Source organism: Babylonia areolata, chromosome 10, assembly GCF_041734735.1.
Source record: "Babylonia areolata isolate BAREFJ2019XMU chromosome 10, ASM4173473v1, whole genome shotgun sequence".
NCBI lineage: Eukaryota > Metazoa > Mollusca > Gastropoda > Neogastropoda > Buccinidae > Babylonia > Babylonia areolata.
In genome coordinates this window covers 3,749,620-3,767,767 of record NC_134885.1, presented here as the reverse complement: position 1 = coordinate 3,767,767, position 18,148 = coordinate 3,749,620, and the positions used below count along the sequence as shown (strand labels likewise).

Below are 18,148 nucleotides of genomic sequence, written 5' to 3'. Positions count from 1 at the left end.
TACAGTGCAATACAATGCAATGCAATGCAATGCAGTACAATAAAATACAATGCAGTACAATGCAATGCAGTGCAGTGCAGTCCAACACAGTACAGTACAGTACAGTACAAATTACAATGCAATACAATAGAACGCAGTACAACACATCACAACACAGTACAGCACAGTACCGTAATACAATACAAAACAATACAATAGAAACAGAACAACACAGAGCAACACAACGCAACACAGTGCATCACACGCAGCACAGCACAACACAGCACAACACAGCGCAGCACAACACAACACAGCACAACACAACACAACACAAGGGTCATCTTCTCCCAGGAGGATCATGACGCTTGCTGTCACTGCAGACCAACATGCAGGAAACAGCTCCCTCAGACTGGGAAGTGTCTCCCTACACAGAGAAACCACACCGGAATGACTGCAACAGCTCCAGAATGGAGAAGAGACAAACTGTTATCTCGGAGAAAACATCGACAGCAACAACAAAACAGGAAAACTGTTATGAAACAGAAACATCAAATTCAGCAATGATTGTGTTTTGCCTCCGTTTGTTGGACTTTACGTTTCACAGCTCATCAGATAGTATCCTTTAACACAAAGGTTTTGTGGTTTGTTTTCTATGTTTGAGCTGGCCCAAGTGAAACCAAACCAAACCAGACCATAAACCATAAGTCACATGGAGTGGACAATGGGTGAGAGGTATCACAGCATACTTTGCCAGAGATCATTTCCTTTCTTTTCTTCAAAGATATTCTTCTCACTCACTCAACCCAGCGCCTGAGCAATGCTGAGGCTTCAGAAGTAGCTTCATGGAAATGGTTTCCACGTTCCTACGTATGCGTAAACCACAAGCAGAGGGCACTAACCTCTACAGTATTTCTTTGTCCATGCGTATCATTTTGGAGGAAAAATTGGTATTTCAGTACTTTCTGCGTTTTTCTTCATCAGTATGACAGGGAAGCCTGCTGAGGCTGTAATCTACATTTTAAAGGAGCATTGTGGAGTGATGGTCCAGAGGTGGCATGTCCACCTAGGAAGTGAGGGAATCTGAGTGCATTGGTTCGATTCCCATAGTCGCCAGTATTTTCTCCCCCTCCTCAAGACCTTGAGTGGTGGTCTGAATGCTAGTCATTCGGATGAGAGGATAAACCAAGGTCCCGTGTGCAGCATACATTTAGTGCATGTAAAAGAACCCACAGCAACAAAAGGGTTGTCCCTGGCAAAATTCTGTAGAAATACCCACTTCGATAGGAAAACAAATAAAATCGCAGGAAAAAAAAAAGGGTGGCGCTCTCAGTGTAGTGACATGCTCTTCCCAGGGAAAGCAGCCTGAATTTCACACAGAGAAATCTGTCGTGACAAATAAGAGTAATACACACAATACACATGTTTCTGTATAGTTTTACATCCATTACATGTAATAAACTACCATACAAAACAAAAGCAGCAGTGTCGGCTCAATGATACATGTAATCTCCTTGCACCCCCCGCCCCCCTACGCCCTCCTCCCCCCTCCTCCCCCTCCTCCCTCTCCCCAGGAACCGGACAAGTTCCTCAAGGAGCTGGAGGACATCAAAGTGCTGGAGGGGCAGTACGTGGAGTTTGCCGCCGAGTTCTGCAAGCCCAACGCCAAGGTGAGCTGGTTCAAGAACAAGCTGGAGGTGTTCCACGGCCACAAGTACCACTTCGTCAACGACGACACGGAGTACCGACTGGTCATCAACAACGTCAAGCCGGAGGACGGGGGCAAGTTCACTCTGGAGTGTAACGGCGTCAGCACCTCTGGCTGGCTCTACGTGGAAGGTGAGCTTCAGTGTGTTGTGTTGTGTTGCCATGTTATTTTTATTTTTATTTTTTTCTTTAATTTTTGTTTTTCTTTCTGTTTTTGTTTTGTTTTGTACGCTTATAGTTGACTTCATCACGTTTTTGCGCCTTATACGTATTATTATTAGTAGTAGTAGTTCTTTTTTTATGTATTTGCCTTTCTTTTTCTTTTTTTTTTTCTCAAGGCCTGACTAAGCGCGTTGAATTACGCGGCTGGTCAGACATCTGCTTGGCAGATGTGGTGTAGCGTATATGGATTTGTCTGAACGCAGTGACGCCTCCTTGAGCTACTGAAACTGAAACTGAAACTGTCATGTTGTGTTGTGTTTATTGTATTTTATTTTATTTAATCTTATCACAACAGATTTCTCTGTTTGAAATCCCGGTTGTTTTCCCCAGGGAGAGTGTGTCACCTCAGTGGATGTGAATTGTATTGTATTGTATTGTATCGTATTGTATCATATTGTATTTCATTTTATCACAACAGATTTTTCTGTGTGAGATTCCGGTTGCTCTCCCCAGGGAGAGTGCCTCGCTTCAGTGTAGCAACCCCCACCCCCCACCCCCCCCCCAACCCATCCCCTAACTCATTCTTTTTCCCTCTTTTTTTTCTGTCTCTGAAGTCCTGTTTCTATAATGGTCTGTTGAAACAAGTCATTACATGTAAGAGGAGTATTTTCAAGTGTTATGTGTAAACCAAATGCTTCTGTTGGCTGCAGTCAGCTGAGAACAAAGGGCTGGATGTTTCAGCCAGGACAAAAGGATGAAATGTAAAGTCCTGTTGTTAGGTTTTTGTTTGTTTGTTGTTGTTGTTGTTTTGTTTTTGTTTATAAGAGGCTATGGAAACAATTTTTGTACATGTAAAAGGGATCAGTGCGGTGTGTAAGCCGAATGCCTCTGTTAGCTGCAGTGGGCTATAAGACCAGGTGACTGGATGTTTCATCCAGAATGAAATGTGAAGTCCTGTTTTTATAAGAGGCTATGGAAACATTTTTGTACATGTAAAAGGGGTCAGTGTGGTCTGTAAGCCGAATGCCTCTGATAGCTGCAGTGGGCGATAAGACCAGGTGACTGGATGTTTCATCCAGAATTAAATGTGAAGTCCTGTTTTTATAAGAGGCTATGGAAACATTTTTGTACATGTAAAAGGGATCAGTGCGGTGTGTAAGCCGAATGCCTCTGTTAGCTGCAGTGGGCTATAAGACCAGGTGACTGGATGTTTCATCCAGAATGAAATGTGAAGTCCTGTTTTTTATAAGGGGCTGTTGAAACATCTGTATATGTAAGAGGAGTGTTTTCAGTGTGGTCTGTAAGCCGAATGCCTCTGATAGCTGCAGTGGGCTAGAAGACCAGGTGACTGGATGTTTTCAGCCAAGGAGCCGGAGTACTGGTTCACACAGAAGCTGCCAGAGAACTATGAAGTGAAACGCAAGAAGACGGGCATGCTGGAGTGCTTTGTGTCGGACCCCCGCGCCTTCATCAAGTGGTATCGTCACGGCATTCCCATGGAGGTCAGTCTGTGAATAGTGCACACACTGCACTGTGTGTGTGTGTGTGTGTGTGTGTTGTAGTGTGCTTTGTGTGTGTTTGTGAGTGTGTTTCAGTGTATTTGTGTGAGTGTTTGTGTTTGTTGTAGTGTGCTCTGTTTATGTTTGTGTTTGTTCGTTATGTGTATTTATGTTTGTTTTTGTAGCAGTGTGTTCCATGTATGTTTGTGTGTGTGTGTGTGTGTGTGTGTGTGTGTATTTATGTGTGTTTGTAGCATTTTCTGTGTGTTTTGTTAAAATCTCTCTGTGTGTGTATAGTTACATATGTGTTTGTGGCAGTGCAATCCATGTATTTTTATGTTTGTGTATTTGTATGTTTGTATCAGTGTGCTTCATGTCTGTTTATGCATGGTAGTTTGCTCCATGTGTGTTTGCGTACATGTACTTGTTTGTTTCAAACAGCGTGCTTCATGTGTGTTTATGTGTGTACACTCGTGTGTGCTTCTAGGAATGTGTTCCATGTCTGTCTGTGTGTTTTATGTGTGCATGATAAAAGTGTTTCATAACTTATGTTCAAGGAATTCCTCCATAAAGCACACCTCCTGAATTATTGGGTATCAGGCACAGTGGAACTGTGACTTAGCAAAACTCAGAGGTTACTTTGGAACTGGCAAACCATTGCTGAATGAACTTTCCAGTCCTTTGATTTGAAAAAACATGAAAACAGACATTTTAGAAGGTCCAGCATCAAACAGTATCATCTCACTTTTGAACTGGATTCATCGCTGTTATCTGGTGAAAAAACTTGGAAAGCTGAACTCATAGACTGATAAGAAAAGCCACCAAACCTCTTTCAACATGTTGGCATTCAAGGTGAAGGTCACTGCATTGCTCTGTGGTTCTTGTGTGGCATCCATTTTCTTGTTTGCATCTGCCTGGGTGATGCCCAGTTTTCAAAACCACCAACAGCAGTGTTTGACTGAACTGCAGGATTGCTTACCTTTAGCTTAAACACAGAACCATAGGATGCGCACTTTGTTTTCAACATTATGCTCAGTAGTCACAAGTACTCCTATTGGCACAGATTTATAGGATGCACACTTTGTTTTCAACATTATGCTCAGTGGTCACAAGTACTCCTATTGGCACAGATTTATAGGATGCACACTTTGTTTTCAACATTATGCTCAGTGGTCACAAGTACTCCTATTGGCACAGGTTTATAGGATGCACACTTTGTTTTCAACATTATGCTCAGTAGTCACAAGTACTCCTATTGGCACAGATTTATAGGATGCACACTTTGTTTTCAACATTATGCTCAGTGGTCACAAGTACTCCTATTGGCACAGATTTATAGGATGCACACTTTGTTTTCAACATTATGCTCAGTGGTCACAAGTACTCCTATTGGCACAGATTTATAGGATGCACACTTTGTTTTCAACATTATGCTCAGTGGTCACAAGTACTCCTATTGGCACAGATTTATAGGATGCACACTTTGTTTTCAACATTATGCTCAGTGGTCACAAGTACTCCTATTGGCACAGATTTATAGGATGCACACTTTGTTTTAAACATAATGCTCAGTAGTCACAAGTACTCCTATTGGCACAGATTTATAGGATGCACACTTTGTTTTCAACATAATGCTCAGTAGTCACAAGTACTCCTATTGGCACAGATTTATAGGATGCACACTTTGTTTTCAACATTATGCTCAGTAGTCACAAGTACTCCTATTGGCACAGATTTATAGGATGCGCACTTTGTTTTCAACATTATGCTCAGTAGCCACAAGTACTCCTGCTTGCTTACGCACTAAGTGTAGACCTGCTAGTGTCTCAACAGCTGTGCCACACACATCTGCGCAGGAGATGAGAATGCACTTGATTAAGACACTGTGATCATGTCAAAGTTTGGGATGTGGACAGCATGACATTTCTTGCACTGGTTGCCCTTTTGACAGTGGAGCACTATTGACTAAACACTATGGATTTAAAGGTCCGTTGGTTTCTCCCTTCATATTAAAAATGAATGAAGAAATCAATAAACACTAAGGGGAAAAAAAGAAGACACCAGCAGAAACGATTGTGTGAGACTGGCACCCTGTGAACGCAGATTGTGAACGCAAACACCCAACACACACTCCACGTCTCAGTCAGTGCCATTATTGAATGTATTTCTAATGACCAGTTTTTTTTCATCATACACTAACACTGTCAGTATCTGCTGCCTGTCTCTTGTCAGCATGCGTCCATGTGTCCTGGTCATCCCCTTGTTAAAACATAGACACATATTTCATCACCATAGTATAGTGGAGTGATGGCCTAGAGGTAACACGTCCACCTAGGAAGTGAGAGAATCTGAGCACACTTGTTCGAATCCCGGAAAAAAATTGCCATTATTTTCTCCTCCTCCACTAGACCTTGAGTGGTGGTCTGGATGCTAGTCATTCGGATGAGATGATGAACCGAGGTCCTGTGTGCAGCATGCACTTAGCACATGTAAAAGTACCCACAGCAACAAAAGGGTTGTCCCTGACAAAATTCTGTAGAAAAATCCACATTGATAAGAAAACAAATAAAAGAACTGCAGGCAGGAAAAAAAAATTGGGTGGCGCTCTCAGTATAGCAACGTTCTCTCCTTGGGGAGAATTTCACACAGAGAAATCTGTTGTGACAAAAAAAGAGTAATAATGCTAATAAAATTAATAGTAATAACAATATTAATAGTAGCAACAGGCCCTGACGTGGTCTTTGAAAAGTATTCGGCAGATTTGTTGTAGACACATTGCTGCTTGGCATACTGTTGAATATGCACATAAAAAAATTGTGAGCTGTGAATTTTTGTTGTGTGTGATGCACAAAATCACCACCATGAGTTGTGGATCTCACACTAAGTAATATAAACATGGCCACACTTAGTTACAGGTTTTATGATACTGTATAATATATACGTGACCTTTTTGAGTTATGGATCGTAATGATACTGTATAATATACACACCATATCAATCTCATGTGAAAGTATACCACAGATAGCAAACTGTACAAAATGTATGAAGTTTTCATCATAGTCAGGTCAAGCAAATGGTGCTAACTTTTGAGACTACATAGCTATCACAGACGGCAGTGTGTGGAACAAAATATTGTTTCACTAACTGATGTTATCACAGATAGAATAATCACATGAATGCTTGAGCTCCACAATCCCACCCACACCCGTTAGGAGTGCCTTAGGTACATGCTTAATAAAGCTTGCACCAACTGTGACAACAGACATTTCAGAAGTGAACCATTTTTAAGAGGAAAAACATCAGATGGTACTGTTGGACATGATTATATATATATATATATATATATAATAATCTGAAAGTGCATGTGGTAAGTCAACTTTACTTTGTCAGCATACAGTTTTCTAATTCTTTTGCAATATGCTGGTTGTTGTGCTTTTTGGAACAAGTGTGTAACACCTCAGACTTATTGAAGAGATTATAAGCATTTATAAGATCCAGTGGAGAAATCTGACTGCTGAAAAACAAAATCAAAACACACTCACATTCATTCATATTTGTGTCTTCGTACATCTCTCCCTCTCTCCCCTCCTTCTCCCCCCCTCCCCCCCCCCCCCCCTCTCTCTCTCTCTCTCTCTCTCTCTCTCTCTCTCCATACATAGATATATACATTGTGTGTGTGTGTGTGTGTGCGTGCCACCTAGTCAAGCGTACCACATGTACAGGAACATGTACTGTTTGGGAGGACGTGCCACAACCAAACTTATGGCCTAGAGAAGAGATGAGTTTTGAGACCAGATCACAAAGATGCATGAGTGTCAGGGGTTGTCAGGGAGTCCATTCCACTTATTTTGGGCTTGAAAAGAAAAGAAAAATCTTTGTCTTTAAGTCTTCATTCTGACATGAGGCATCCTGAGGAGATGATTATCAGAAGAAGAATGGACCTGGCGAGACGGAGCACAGATTATGGCGGAGCTCAGAAAGACACTCTGCTTCAGTCAGACCCACAGACTGCAGAAAAAGTCAGAGTGGCTAGTTTGTAGTCTCTTCATGTACAGATCTGGATCTTGAGGGCCTGAGGTCCCACTGTGGCCGCCATGGTTTGAGCTCACCTGGCCTTCACGGTGTTCTTCTTTCGGTGTCGCTTCTTCCTGGTGTGGGCAGCTTCCCGACCCTTGTGCTGTCCACTGTGCATGCCCTCAGGGTTCCTGCCAGAGTGGTCCCCCTTCTTGGTGCGCAGGTCAGGCTTGGCAGAGTGGTACTTCTTGAGCCGATCGTGCCGACCGCTGTACATTGTGTGGATGGGATCCGGCGGGAGGGACCAGGCTCGCAGATAACTGTCAGCCAGGTCTTCGGGGTTGACACGATGCCAGCGCCCATTCCTGCGTGCAGCGTAGTACAGGCCCTGTTTAGGGGCGTGGGGGTGCTTGGTGGTGGTGGTGGGGGGAGACGGACCCTGTGGGAGGGCGGGCCGTGCAGCGCGGGGCGGGTGGACGGCTCCAGGCTGAGGGGGCTGGTAGCGTTTCTCCAAGGCCAGCTGCAGGTCATGGATCTGCTGGCAGTGCTGCCTCCACAGGGCGTCCTCTGACTGCCCTCGCCTCTTCCTGGGCCGGGACTCACGCTGCTGATGGTGCTGATGCCTGTCGCCTGCAACAAGCAGCAAACGTTGGTCTTTTTTCAGCTTTTTGTTGTTGTTGTTGTTGTTGTCAAAATGGAAATTCACAGCTGATAGCCAAAAGTAGACATTTCTACAACATTTGTGAAAGGGCAATTAATACAAATGCAGAGCAAAAGTAGGTCTTCTTTCAACACTTGTGAAAGGGTAATACATAACAAAGGCAGCACAAGTATGTCTTCTTTCAACACATATGTAATTGTAGTTCACAACAAAGGCATCACAAGTACTGAAACAGGTCTTCTTTCAACACTTGTAAAAACAGTATTTCATAACAAAGGCAGCGCAAGTCGGTCTTGTATCAGCACTGGTAAAAAGGCAATTCACACACAGCAAAGGCAGCAAAATGAGGTCTTCTTTTTAATATTTGTGAAAGGATAAGTCACAAGGGAAAAACATTCAGGACCCCAAGCCAACTCAGTAATGTTGCATGCTGGAGGTACTGAGAGCATATTGTGACATGACTTCACAGGGTAAGGAAAACTGCCTCACAATATTCAGTTCATAGCACTGATATTATGTTTCCTTGTGTTTTGTTAGTTTTGCTCTGTCTGTATCAGGTAGATCTCATTACCCAAGTGCCGTCAGTGCCTTGTTAATACAAGCAGTGCAAGGTCAGTCTTTATCAGTACACTATCAGTGTTCTGTAATTTCAGTCTTTCTCAGCACACTAACAGTGTCCTGTAATTTCAGTCTTTCTCAGCACACTAACAGTGTCCTGTAATTTCAGTCTTTCTCAGCACACTAACAGTGTCCTGTAATTTCAGTCTTTCTCAGCACACTAACAGTGTCCTGTAATTTCAGTCTTTCTCAGCACACTAACAGTGTCCTGTAATTTCAGTCTTTCTCAGCACACTAACAGTGTCCTGTAATTTCAGTCTTTCTCAGCACACTAACAGTGTCCTGTAATTTCAGTCTTTCTCAGCACACTAACAGTGTCCTGTAATTTCAGTCTTTCTCAGCACACTAACAGTGTCCTGTAATTTCAGTCTTTCTCAGCACACTAACAGTGTCCTGTAATTTCAGTCTTTCTCAGCACACTAACAGTGTCCTGTAATTTCAGTCTTTCTCAGCACACTAACAGTGTCCTGTAATTTCAGTCTTTCTCAGCACACTAACAGTGTCCTGTAATTTCAGTCTTTCTCAGCACACTAACAGTGTCCTGTAATTTCAGTCTTTCTCAGCACACTAACAGTGTCCTGTAATTTCAGTCTTTATCAGTACACTATCAGTGTTCTGTAATTTCAGTCTTTCTCAGTGCACTAACAGTGTCCCTGTAATTTCATGATTTCAGTCTTTATCAAAATGCTAAGCAAAGTCCTGTAATTTCAGTCTTTCTCAGTGCACTAACAGTGTCCCTGTAATTTCATGATTTCAGTCTTTATCAAAATGCTAAGCAAAGTCCTGTAATTTCAGTCTTTCTCAGTACACTAGAGGTTGTCCCCCTTACTCCATTTTCCCAATCAACTTCAGTCTCATCCACTACTGCCCCCTCACCCCACCTCCATCCTCACCCCCACCCCCTTCCCACTTTCTTCCAGTAACAGTAGAAACACAGCCATTTACCGTGAGCGTGGAACAGTACAAACACAGCCATTTACCGTGAGCGTGGAACAGTACAAACACAGCCATTTACCGTGAGCGTGGAACAGTACAAACACAGCCATTTACCGTGAGCGTGGAACAGTACAAACACAGCCATTTACTGTGAGTGTGGAACAGGACAAACACAGCCATTTACCGTGAGCATGGAACAGTACAAACACAGCCATTTACTGTGAGCGTGGAGCAGTACAAACACAGCCATTTACCGTGAATGTGGAACAGTACAAACACAGCCATTTACTGTGAGCGTGGAGCAGTACAAACACAGCCATTTACTGTGAGCGTGGAGCAGTACAAACACAGCCATTTACCATGAATGTGGAACAGTACAAACACAGCCATTTACTGTGAGCGTGGAGCAGTACAAACACAGCCATTTACTGTGAGCGTGGAGCAGTACAAACACAGCCATTTACCGTGAGAGTGGAGCAGCCCCACCACTATCCCCTAGTAACAGTACAAACACAGCCATTTACCGTGAGCGTGGAGTAGCTGTTGGGTCTGCTGGAGGTAGTCGTGGAGCAGGTCCTTCCTGGTGGCCCTCATGGCGAAGTACCACTGCAGGAAGTTGGCCACGGAGGTCAGGCTGCCCTCAGGGACGTTGCGGTCCTTCAGCAGGATCTGCTTGATCTCGTAGGGCTGGGGGTGGAAGGGCAGCCTCAGCTTGACCAGCCAGTCGTCCCACACCAGGAAGAAGGTCTGGCACTGCAGCACAGCCATCAGGAAGACCGAGGACCCAATGGACAGAGGGGTCTGGAAGACTGGCGTGGAGTCATCATCCGTGATGGGCATGCCGGCCATCAGCATATAGTAGTCAGTCTGGGACAGGCCTGTCTTCATCCCCACCCGGCTCTTGAACACCTTGAGGGCCTCCTGGGCATGGGCATTCATCTTGTAGATGAGGTTTTTGGGGGCATGCACGTAGACGGGGTAGTGCCTCAGCCTGAGGGAGATGGGCTTCCGGTGTTCCTCCACCACGTGGCCAATGCGCCCACCTTCTGGCAGCCTGACCCCGTCCACCTCCAGGTCGTAGGCTGTGGCATTGGGCACCCCCACCTCTTCCAGCATGGCCTTGGCCGACCTGACCGTCCTGCCGGGAGACAACAGCAGCTCCTCCTCCACGTCCCTGCCCAGCCTGAAGGTCAGCAGCACCCCGCTGTACACATCCATGTCCGACCTGAGCAGCGACAGGTCCAGGGACACAGGGGACGTTCTGTAAGAGTAGGTCCCCGCAGCCCGGGCCAGGTCCAGCTCCTGTTTCCCGTGGAACAGACGCATCAGGTTGACGGGGTATCCCAGAAACCCATGCAGTTTGAGCGCCAGCACAGAGCAGTAGTCGAACTTGGAGATGCGAAAGTTGTGGACCTTTCCCTCCGCTATGACGACGGGGACGGACTGGAGGTTCATGCTGTGAGCCAGAGCGACGGTGGAGAGACTGAAGGTGGCACCGTGCTGCACTCCGTACAGCCCCAGACAGCTGCTCCACCTCATGGCGGTGCCGGTGTGGGTGTACATGACGAGGGCGTGGCGGGGCAGCAGGAGGTGGAAGAAGGTGGACACGTCCCCGGCCTGAGGGCTGATGGTCCGGCGCAGCACAGTGTCCAGCAGGCCGGCTGTCGTCATGCAGGGGTCCACGTATAGCTGGTAGTTGTGGCCCCAGAACGTCTCCACCTGCCAGCACATCGCAGTGACTGTTTGAACAACGGAGGATTGTGTAATGGGGCACAAGACAAGAATGAACTGACTCAACTCTGAAGGCTTGTATAATGGGGTACAAGACGTTTTTTTGTTGTTGTTTTTTTTAAAGAAGGAAAAAAAAATGTGTGTAAGCTGGTTGTGATCTGGTAGAGTGAGGGAACATGCATTTGTGTCCTTACGATCTGTATCATTGAGCTTCAGTATTTGTTTCTTTCCTTGTTGTATCATTTCTCTGTATCGAGCATAACTTGTGGAGCTCACTGAGCCCTGGATTTAGTTTTTCAAAAGACTTTTTCATCATTAGAAAACCAAAACAAAACATGTCATTACTACTATCAAACATGAGGAGCACAGATGGTACAAAGAAAGAAAACAACACCTGGTCCACATGAATTGGGGAGGGGGGGTGGGGGGGGCAGCGGCAGGAAAGAGGTGACTGACGGTGACGCGGACGTCATAGACCAGGTGCAACATGATGAAGAGCGTATCAAACATAAGGAGCACAGATGGTACAAAGAAAAAAAAACAAAAAACAAACAAAAAAAACCACGTCATCCTCATGAGTCAAGGATGGAAGCAAAAAGAGGTGACTGACCGTGACGCGGATGTCATAGAGCAGGTGCAGCATGACGAAGAGCGTATCAAACATAAGGAGCACAGATGGTACAAAGAAAAAAAAACAAAAAACAAACAAAAAAAACCACGTCATCCTCATGATTCAAGGATGGAAGCAAAAAGAGGTGACTGACCATGACGCGGATGTCATAGAGCAGGTGCAGCATGACGAAGAGCGTATCAAACATAAGGAGCACAGATGGTACAAAGAAAGATATTAAAAAAACAACAACACCTCATATGTCTCATGATTCAAGGAGGGAAGCAAAAAGAGGTGACTGACCGTGACGCGGACATCATAGACCAGGTGCAGCATGACAAAGAGCGTGGAGCCGTGGCGGACGTGGTAGTCAAACAGGTGTCGCTGGTTCTCCAGGGGCTGGTCCTGGAAGAGCAGGTCCGTGCGCTGCACGGGGAATCCCCGCTGTCGCTGCAGAGCGGCCTTGACCTGCCGCACGGTCTTGGTGACGCTGACCTCCATCTGCAGCTTGACCTTGAGCTGCGTGACCTCCAGAGTCACCTGGCAGTCAGACTTGGGGACCACCAGCAAGGAGGAGCCTGTGGAGGCAGCGACGTGCTCACATCTCTTCTTTTCTTGTTTTATGCGGACTGCATCGGTCACTTCATATGCTGTGTGTAGTCTCTTATCTTTGTTAATTAGATATGTATATATTTGTGTCTATCTATCTATCTATCTATCTGTCTGTCTCCCCTGCCCCCACACTTCCCCTCCCCAAGATGGCCTATTGTCATCAACTAAGCTGTGGACAATCTGGCATTTTATTCAATCTGAAGCAGCATCACAGACCACTGTACAGACCATAGACAATTACTGGCTTGGTTTGAGTTGATCTGAAGAAACACGAATCACTATGCACACAACTGAAGTCCCCATCCAGGTTTGACACGACATCAGGCACACCACACATCACACTACTATACAGTCAACATCCTGGTTTCGTTTGAACTCCAACTGCTAACGTTCACACCACAAATCACTATACTGTTAACAACCTAGTTTCATTTGAACTCAGACTGCCAGCATTCACACCACACATCACTGTACTGTAAACATCCTGGTTTCATTTGAACTCAAACTGTAAACATTCACACCACACGCCACTCATACAGAAAATTCAGGTGTGTGTGTGGCTTTAGTTTTTTGTTTTTTGTTTTTTTTTAAATCTCATAGAAACTCTCTATGTTAGGTTTAAGTGAAATCATTCATTCTCACACACCTGACAAAAAACAAAAGAAAAAAACCTAAGTTGTTCTGTCCACATAGGGTTTGAAATTTTAATTTGAATATTTTGCTATTAAAAAGATATATATATATATATATATATATATATATATATATATATATATATAAATTTTTTTAAAGAAGAGAGAGGGGGGAAAGGGGCCTGGTGAGAGGGGGAGATTGGAGAAGGTGGAATATAAAAGCAGCAGGGGGATCAAAATAATTATTGATGGTGAGGGATTCCAGTTAGGGAAGAGGAACAACTCACCATAACATAACATGCTCAGGAAGTTGTTTTAGAACATATGCGATGGCGTGGTAAGGGCATGTACCAGGTAAAGTCTTGTCCAGGTGGAGACAGGCAGAAGGTATTTTGTAGATTTCGAAGGTCATGCCAAAATTCCTTGACATAAATATTAATCTAAAAGAATTATAGGCTTTCTAACCTTATGATATCGTTATAACAAAAAATATAATGTTACTGAATTTGATAGTAAAGAAACTATAATCCCATGTAGTAGGAAGTGTTTATAATTTCAAAAAAATTGATTAGAAATGATGATATGGATATATATAGCGCCTATCCTCGGCTGGAGACCAGTATCAAAGTCCCCTTTATGCTTCCCATAAAGGGAGGTAAATCACTTGTGACTGATTTGCCAGAATATTAAGGGGAGATAAATCACATGTGACCAATTTACCAGAAGCTTAAGGAAAGATAAATCACTTGTGACCAATTTACCAGAAGATTAAGGAGAGATCAATCACTTATGACCAATTAGATAAATCACTTGTGACCGATTTACCAAAAAATTGTAGCCAACCCGGATTTTTCCATCAGTCACCAACATACAAACAGTCACTAACATACTCACAGTCACAGTCACCAACATACACACAGTGACCAACCTGGCTGAGCGGAGTGCAGCACGGAGGGGTCGACAGGTCTCCCCAGTCCCGGCAGGAGGAGCAGTGCGCGGTCCTCTGAGGGGTCACACTGCAGGCTGGACTGTGCAAAGCTGACCGCCGTGGACAGGGTGTCGCCCGGGATGGGGGTGAAGATGGCCAGCGTGTCAGGTGCACGGTGACACCACACAGCCATCTGCTTGCCGATCATCTGCCAGACATTTGGCGCAACACTTTGATCAAGCATACTGCCATCTGCTTGCCAATCATCTGCCAGACATTCGGCACTACACTTTTTGATCAACCACACAGCCATCTGCTTGCTGATCATCTGCCAGACATTTGGCACAACACTTTGATCAACCATACCGCCATCTGCTTGCCGATCATCTGCCAGACATTTGGCACAACACTTTGATCAACCATACCGCCATCTGCTTGCCGATCATCTGCCAGACATTTGGCACAACACTTTGATCAACCATACCGCCATCTGCTTGCCGATCATCAGCCAGACATTTGGCACAACACTTTGATCAACCATACCGCCATCTGCTTGCCGATCATCTGCCAGACATTTGGCACAACACTTTGATCAGCCATACTGCCATCTGCTTGCCGATCATCAGCCAGACAAGTTGGCACAACACTAACATCCGTTTGCCGATCATCTGTCAGACAAGTTGGCACAACACTTTGCTGATCATCTGTGAGACATTTGGCACAACACTGCTGATCATCTGCCAGACAAATTGGCACAACACTGACATCTGCTTGCTGATCATCTGTCAGACATTTGGCACAACACTGGCATCTGCTTACCAATCATCTGCCAGACAAGTTGGCACAACACTGACATCTACTTACCAATAATCTGCCAGACAATGTGGCACAACTCTGACATCTGCTTGCTGATCATCTGTAAGACATTTGGCACAACACTTTGCTGATCATTTGTCAGACATTTGGCACAACAATTTGTTGATCATCTGCCAGACAAGTTGGCACAACACTTTCATCCATCACACTGCCATCTGCATGTCGATTATCAGCCAGACATGTTGGCACAACACTTTAATCCACCACACTGCCATCTGCTTGCTGATCATCTGCCAGACAAGTTAGGTCAAGGCTATGATCCATGACACTGCAATCTGCTTGATGACCATCTGCCAGACAAGTTGGCACAACACTTTGATTCATCACGCTGCCATCTGCTTGCTGATCATCTGCCAGACAAGTTGGGTCAAGACTATGATCCATAGCCTCAATCGTGTCTCATGTCTAGGACAACTGCGGATCGCGTAGAAGAATGAACAAACGAATGAACTTCATTTCTTTTGGGCACGCTTGAATTTCCACACTTAGGTTGTATGTTCATGGCAGTGCCACCGAGATTAAAAGAAACAATGAAATGACTATTGCAGACGACACAAACGCACACACACACACACACGTAACGCAGGAAGAAAAGAACCATAGAACATAAGCATTCATGTGCACGCATACATGTAAACATGAACATACAGCCACCACCACTTACACATTTACACACTGGAATCTAAATCGACACAGACAGAAGCTGACTCTTACCTGTTGAAGTCCCACATGACTGTAAACATCATCCCCGTCTTCAGCATCATTGTCGTCATCAGAAGTGGAGCTGTCGTCAGACACCATTCCCATGTCAGGGAGGTTCCCGGGGGGGCCGTCCTGAGGCAGGGACTCCAGACTGCCCATGTAAGGCCCCATTGGCTGGGCTGGCAGGTACAGGCTGCCGTATGGGGCTCGGTCATACCCCAGGAACTGCAAGACAACAACACCCAATGAACTGCAAGAGAGCAGCATACCCCAGGAACAATATACCCAAAAGAGCAACGTATCCTAGGAAGTAAGAGAGCAAGAACTGCAAGACGACAACATACTCCAGGAACTGCAAGAGAGCAACATACCCCAGGAACAACATACCCAAAAGAGCAACATATCCTAGGAAGTGTAAGAGAGCAACACACCCCAAGAACTGCAAGACAACGACATAACCCAGGAACTGCAAGAGAACATACATCAGCAAGAGAACAACAAACATCAGCAACTGCAAGAGAACAAGTCTGAATATCGCGGTCATACCTTAGGAACTGCAAGACAAGTCTGAATATCACGGTCATACCCTAGGAACTGCAACAGAACAAGTCCAGATATGGTCATACCCCATAAACTGCAAGAGAACAAGTCTGCACATCATGGTCATAATACAGGAACTACAAAGTAACAAGTCCTTTTATCATGGTCATACCACAGGAACTACATGATAACAAATATAAAGAGAACAACACCAACTCTTCACAACACAGCCATCACGAGTTCTGCCACACAGGTAAACAGGGTAGTGCTCACTTATTGCAACATGGGTAAACAGGGAAAAGTGTGCATTCACTGCCACACAGGTAAACAGGGTAGATATTCACACACTGTTACACAGGTAAACGGGGTGGATTCACTCACTGTTACACAGGTAAACAGGGTGGATTCACTCATTGCTGCACAGGTATAAAACGGAATAGTCACTCACTGCCACACAGGTAAATATGGTTGATTTTCACTGGCTGCTACACAAGTAGGAAACGGGGTAGAGTCAGTCACTGCCACATTGGTAAACCGGGTAGATATTCACTCATTGCTACACAGGTAAGCGGGGTTTAACAGTTCACTCACCCTGTGGTCGTAGAAGGGGCCACTGTTGCCCCAGCCATCCAGCAGAGGCTGTTGGTAGAGGTTGGGTGCCGGGTAGTTCACGCCTTCCATGCCGTGTTTCCCTGGCTGGTCCTCCTCTGGCACCGGTCTCTGGGGCGTCCCGGGTCCTGACCCTGGTCCTCACCCCTCAGTTGATTCGGCTCGCAGTCTGTGCTGACTGGCACTCATTGTCGGCAGCAAGGAGGCAGCATTCAGGGAAATTAAAACATTCTGGTTGTCTGGGCTCGGTACGGGTCCGACCATGGCCCTCGTAAATAGATTTTTTTTTTTTTTTTTTCCCACAAAGGCCGTGGTCCGACTTCAGGTGTGTTTTATTCCGCCAAGGACAGACCTGTTGTCAGTACTGCCTCACAAACACAGGCAGGGAGATCTTTTAAAACATGTTTTCACCTTGTATGTGAATAGAATAGATTGTTTTATTGTCATAAAACCCCAAGGTTCATGACTGACTGAAGACGCAAGAAAACATGAATATGAACATATTATGAAAAGTAACATCCGTGAACCAAATTAATTTTGGCCAGCCTTGGCTGTAATTCTGTGTGTGTGTGTGTGTTTTCTTTGTTATACCGTTTGTGGCTGTGGTTTCACAAGCTTGTCTCCTTAAAAAAAATTCCAGTTTAGATATCAATTGGTACTTTGTGAGGTAATACGTACTGAAATTCAGATGGTAACATCGAAAACCGATTTTCCTCGATCAGTCCCTGAAGTGACCCCACAGTGTAGAATAGATCGATAATGATTAATACAACACTGACAAAGCCTCTGGTGTCTCCACCTTGCTCACAACGAAGCAGTATACACACCCCGCGCCATTCCATTCAAGACACGAACCCTCAGGCCCACATGCTGTGAAGGGATCCCCCAACACTTCTTCACGGAATGATATTCAACTCTCAAATAACGCACGTCTTATCTGTATACACACACCGAACCATGGCACTGTAGTGTCCATTCAATCCACTAACCTCAGCGAAACTGTAAGCGTTCCCACAAAATTATAAAGAAAACATAGGCCTACACAGTCTCTGAACTGGCCAGAAATACGTAAACTTATGAAGTCGTAAGTAGAAGGAGCAGACTTGATTCCTCTCTCAAGTGAATGCACAATCCAACTTCAAACGACTGCGCCCACAGGAGAGATTTCAGGCGTTCAACGATCAACGACGATCTATTGCTTGGAGAAAGGGATAGGGAAAGGCCTCGGGTGGGAGGAGTGGGGGCGGAAGGGAAAGAATAGAGAGAAGGTTGGGGGTGGGGATATCGATTGACGCGATAGATCGTTTAGCTTTTGTGCTCCGTTGAGACTGTTGT

The 18,148-nt window shown here is 45.0% G+C and overlaps 2 protein-coding genes across 2 annotated transcripts in view; one reads left to right on the top strand and one right to left on the bottom strand.

Annotated features, from left to right (window-relative positions):
* The window catches only part of LOC143286726 (twitchin-like), a 346,369-nt gene that overhangs the window by 180,125 nt on the left and 148,096 nt on the right, over window positions 1-18,148 (top strand). The window contains 2 exon segments of the mRNA XM_076594434.1: window positions 1,551-1,815; window positions 3,208-3,347. Coding sequence (XP_076450549.1) covers window positions 1,551-1,815; window positions 3,208-3,347 — 405 coding nt within the window.
* Window positions 6,975-17,978, bottom strand: LOC143286725 (uncharacterized). Its single transcript, XM_076594433.1, has 6 exons — window positions 16,796-17,978; window positions 15,677-15,889; window positions 14,087-14,294; window positions 12,218-12,492; window positions 10,098-11,292; window positions 6,975-7,988 (listed from the first exon to the last, which is right to left on the bottom strand). The coding sequence occupies exons 1-6, from the start codon at window positions 16,883-16,885 to the stop codon at window positions 7,450-7,452; spliced, it is 2,520 nt and encodes an 839-aa protein (XP_076450548.1). The 5' UTR covers window positions 16,886-17,978; the 3' UTR covers window positions 6,975-7,449.

Coding starts and splice junctions, on each gene's coding strand:
- LOC143286725 (XM_076594433.1), bottom strand. CDS start 16,885: ATGGAAGGCGTGAACTACCCGGCACCCAACCTCTACCAACAGCCTCTG. Junction 12,493..14,086: donor GCTGCACTCCGCTCAGCCAG/GTTGGTCACTGT, acceptor CTGCCTCCACAG/GCTCCTCCTTGCTGGTGGTC. Junction 11,293..12,217: donor TCTATGATGTCCGCGTCACG/GTCAGTCACCTC, acceptor ATGTGCTGGCAG/GTGGAGACGTTCTGGGGCCA.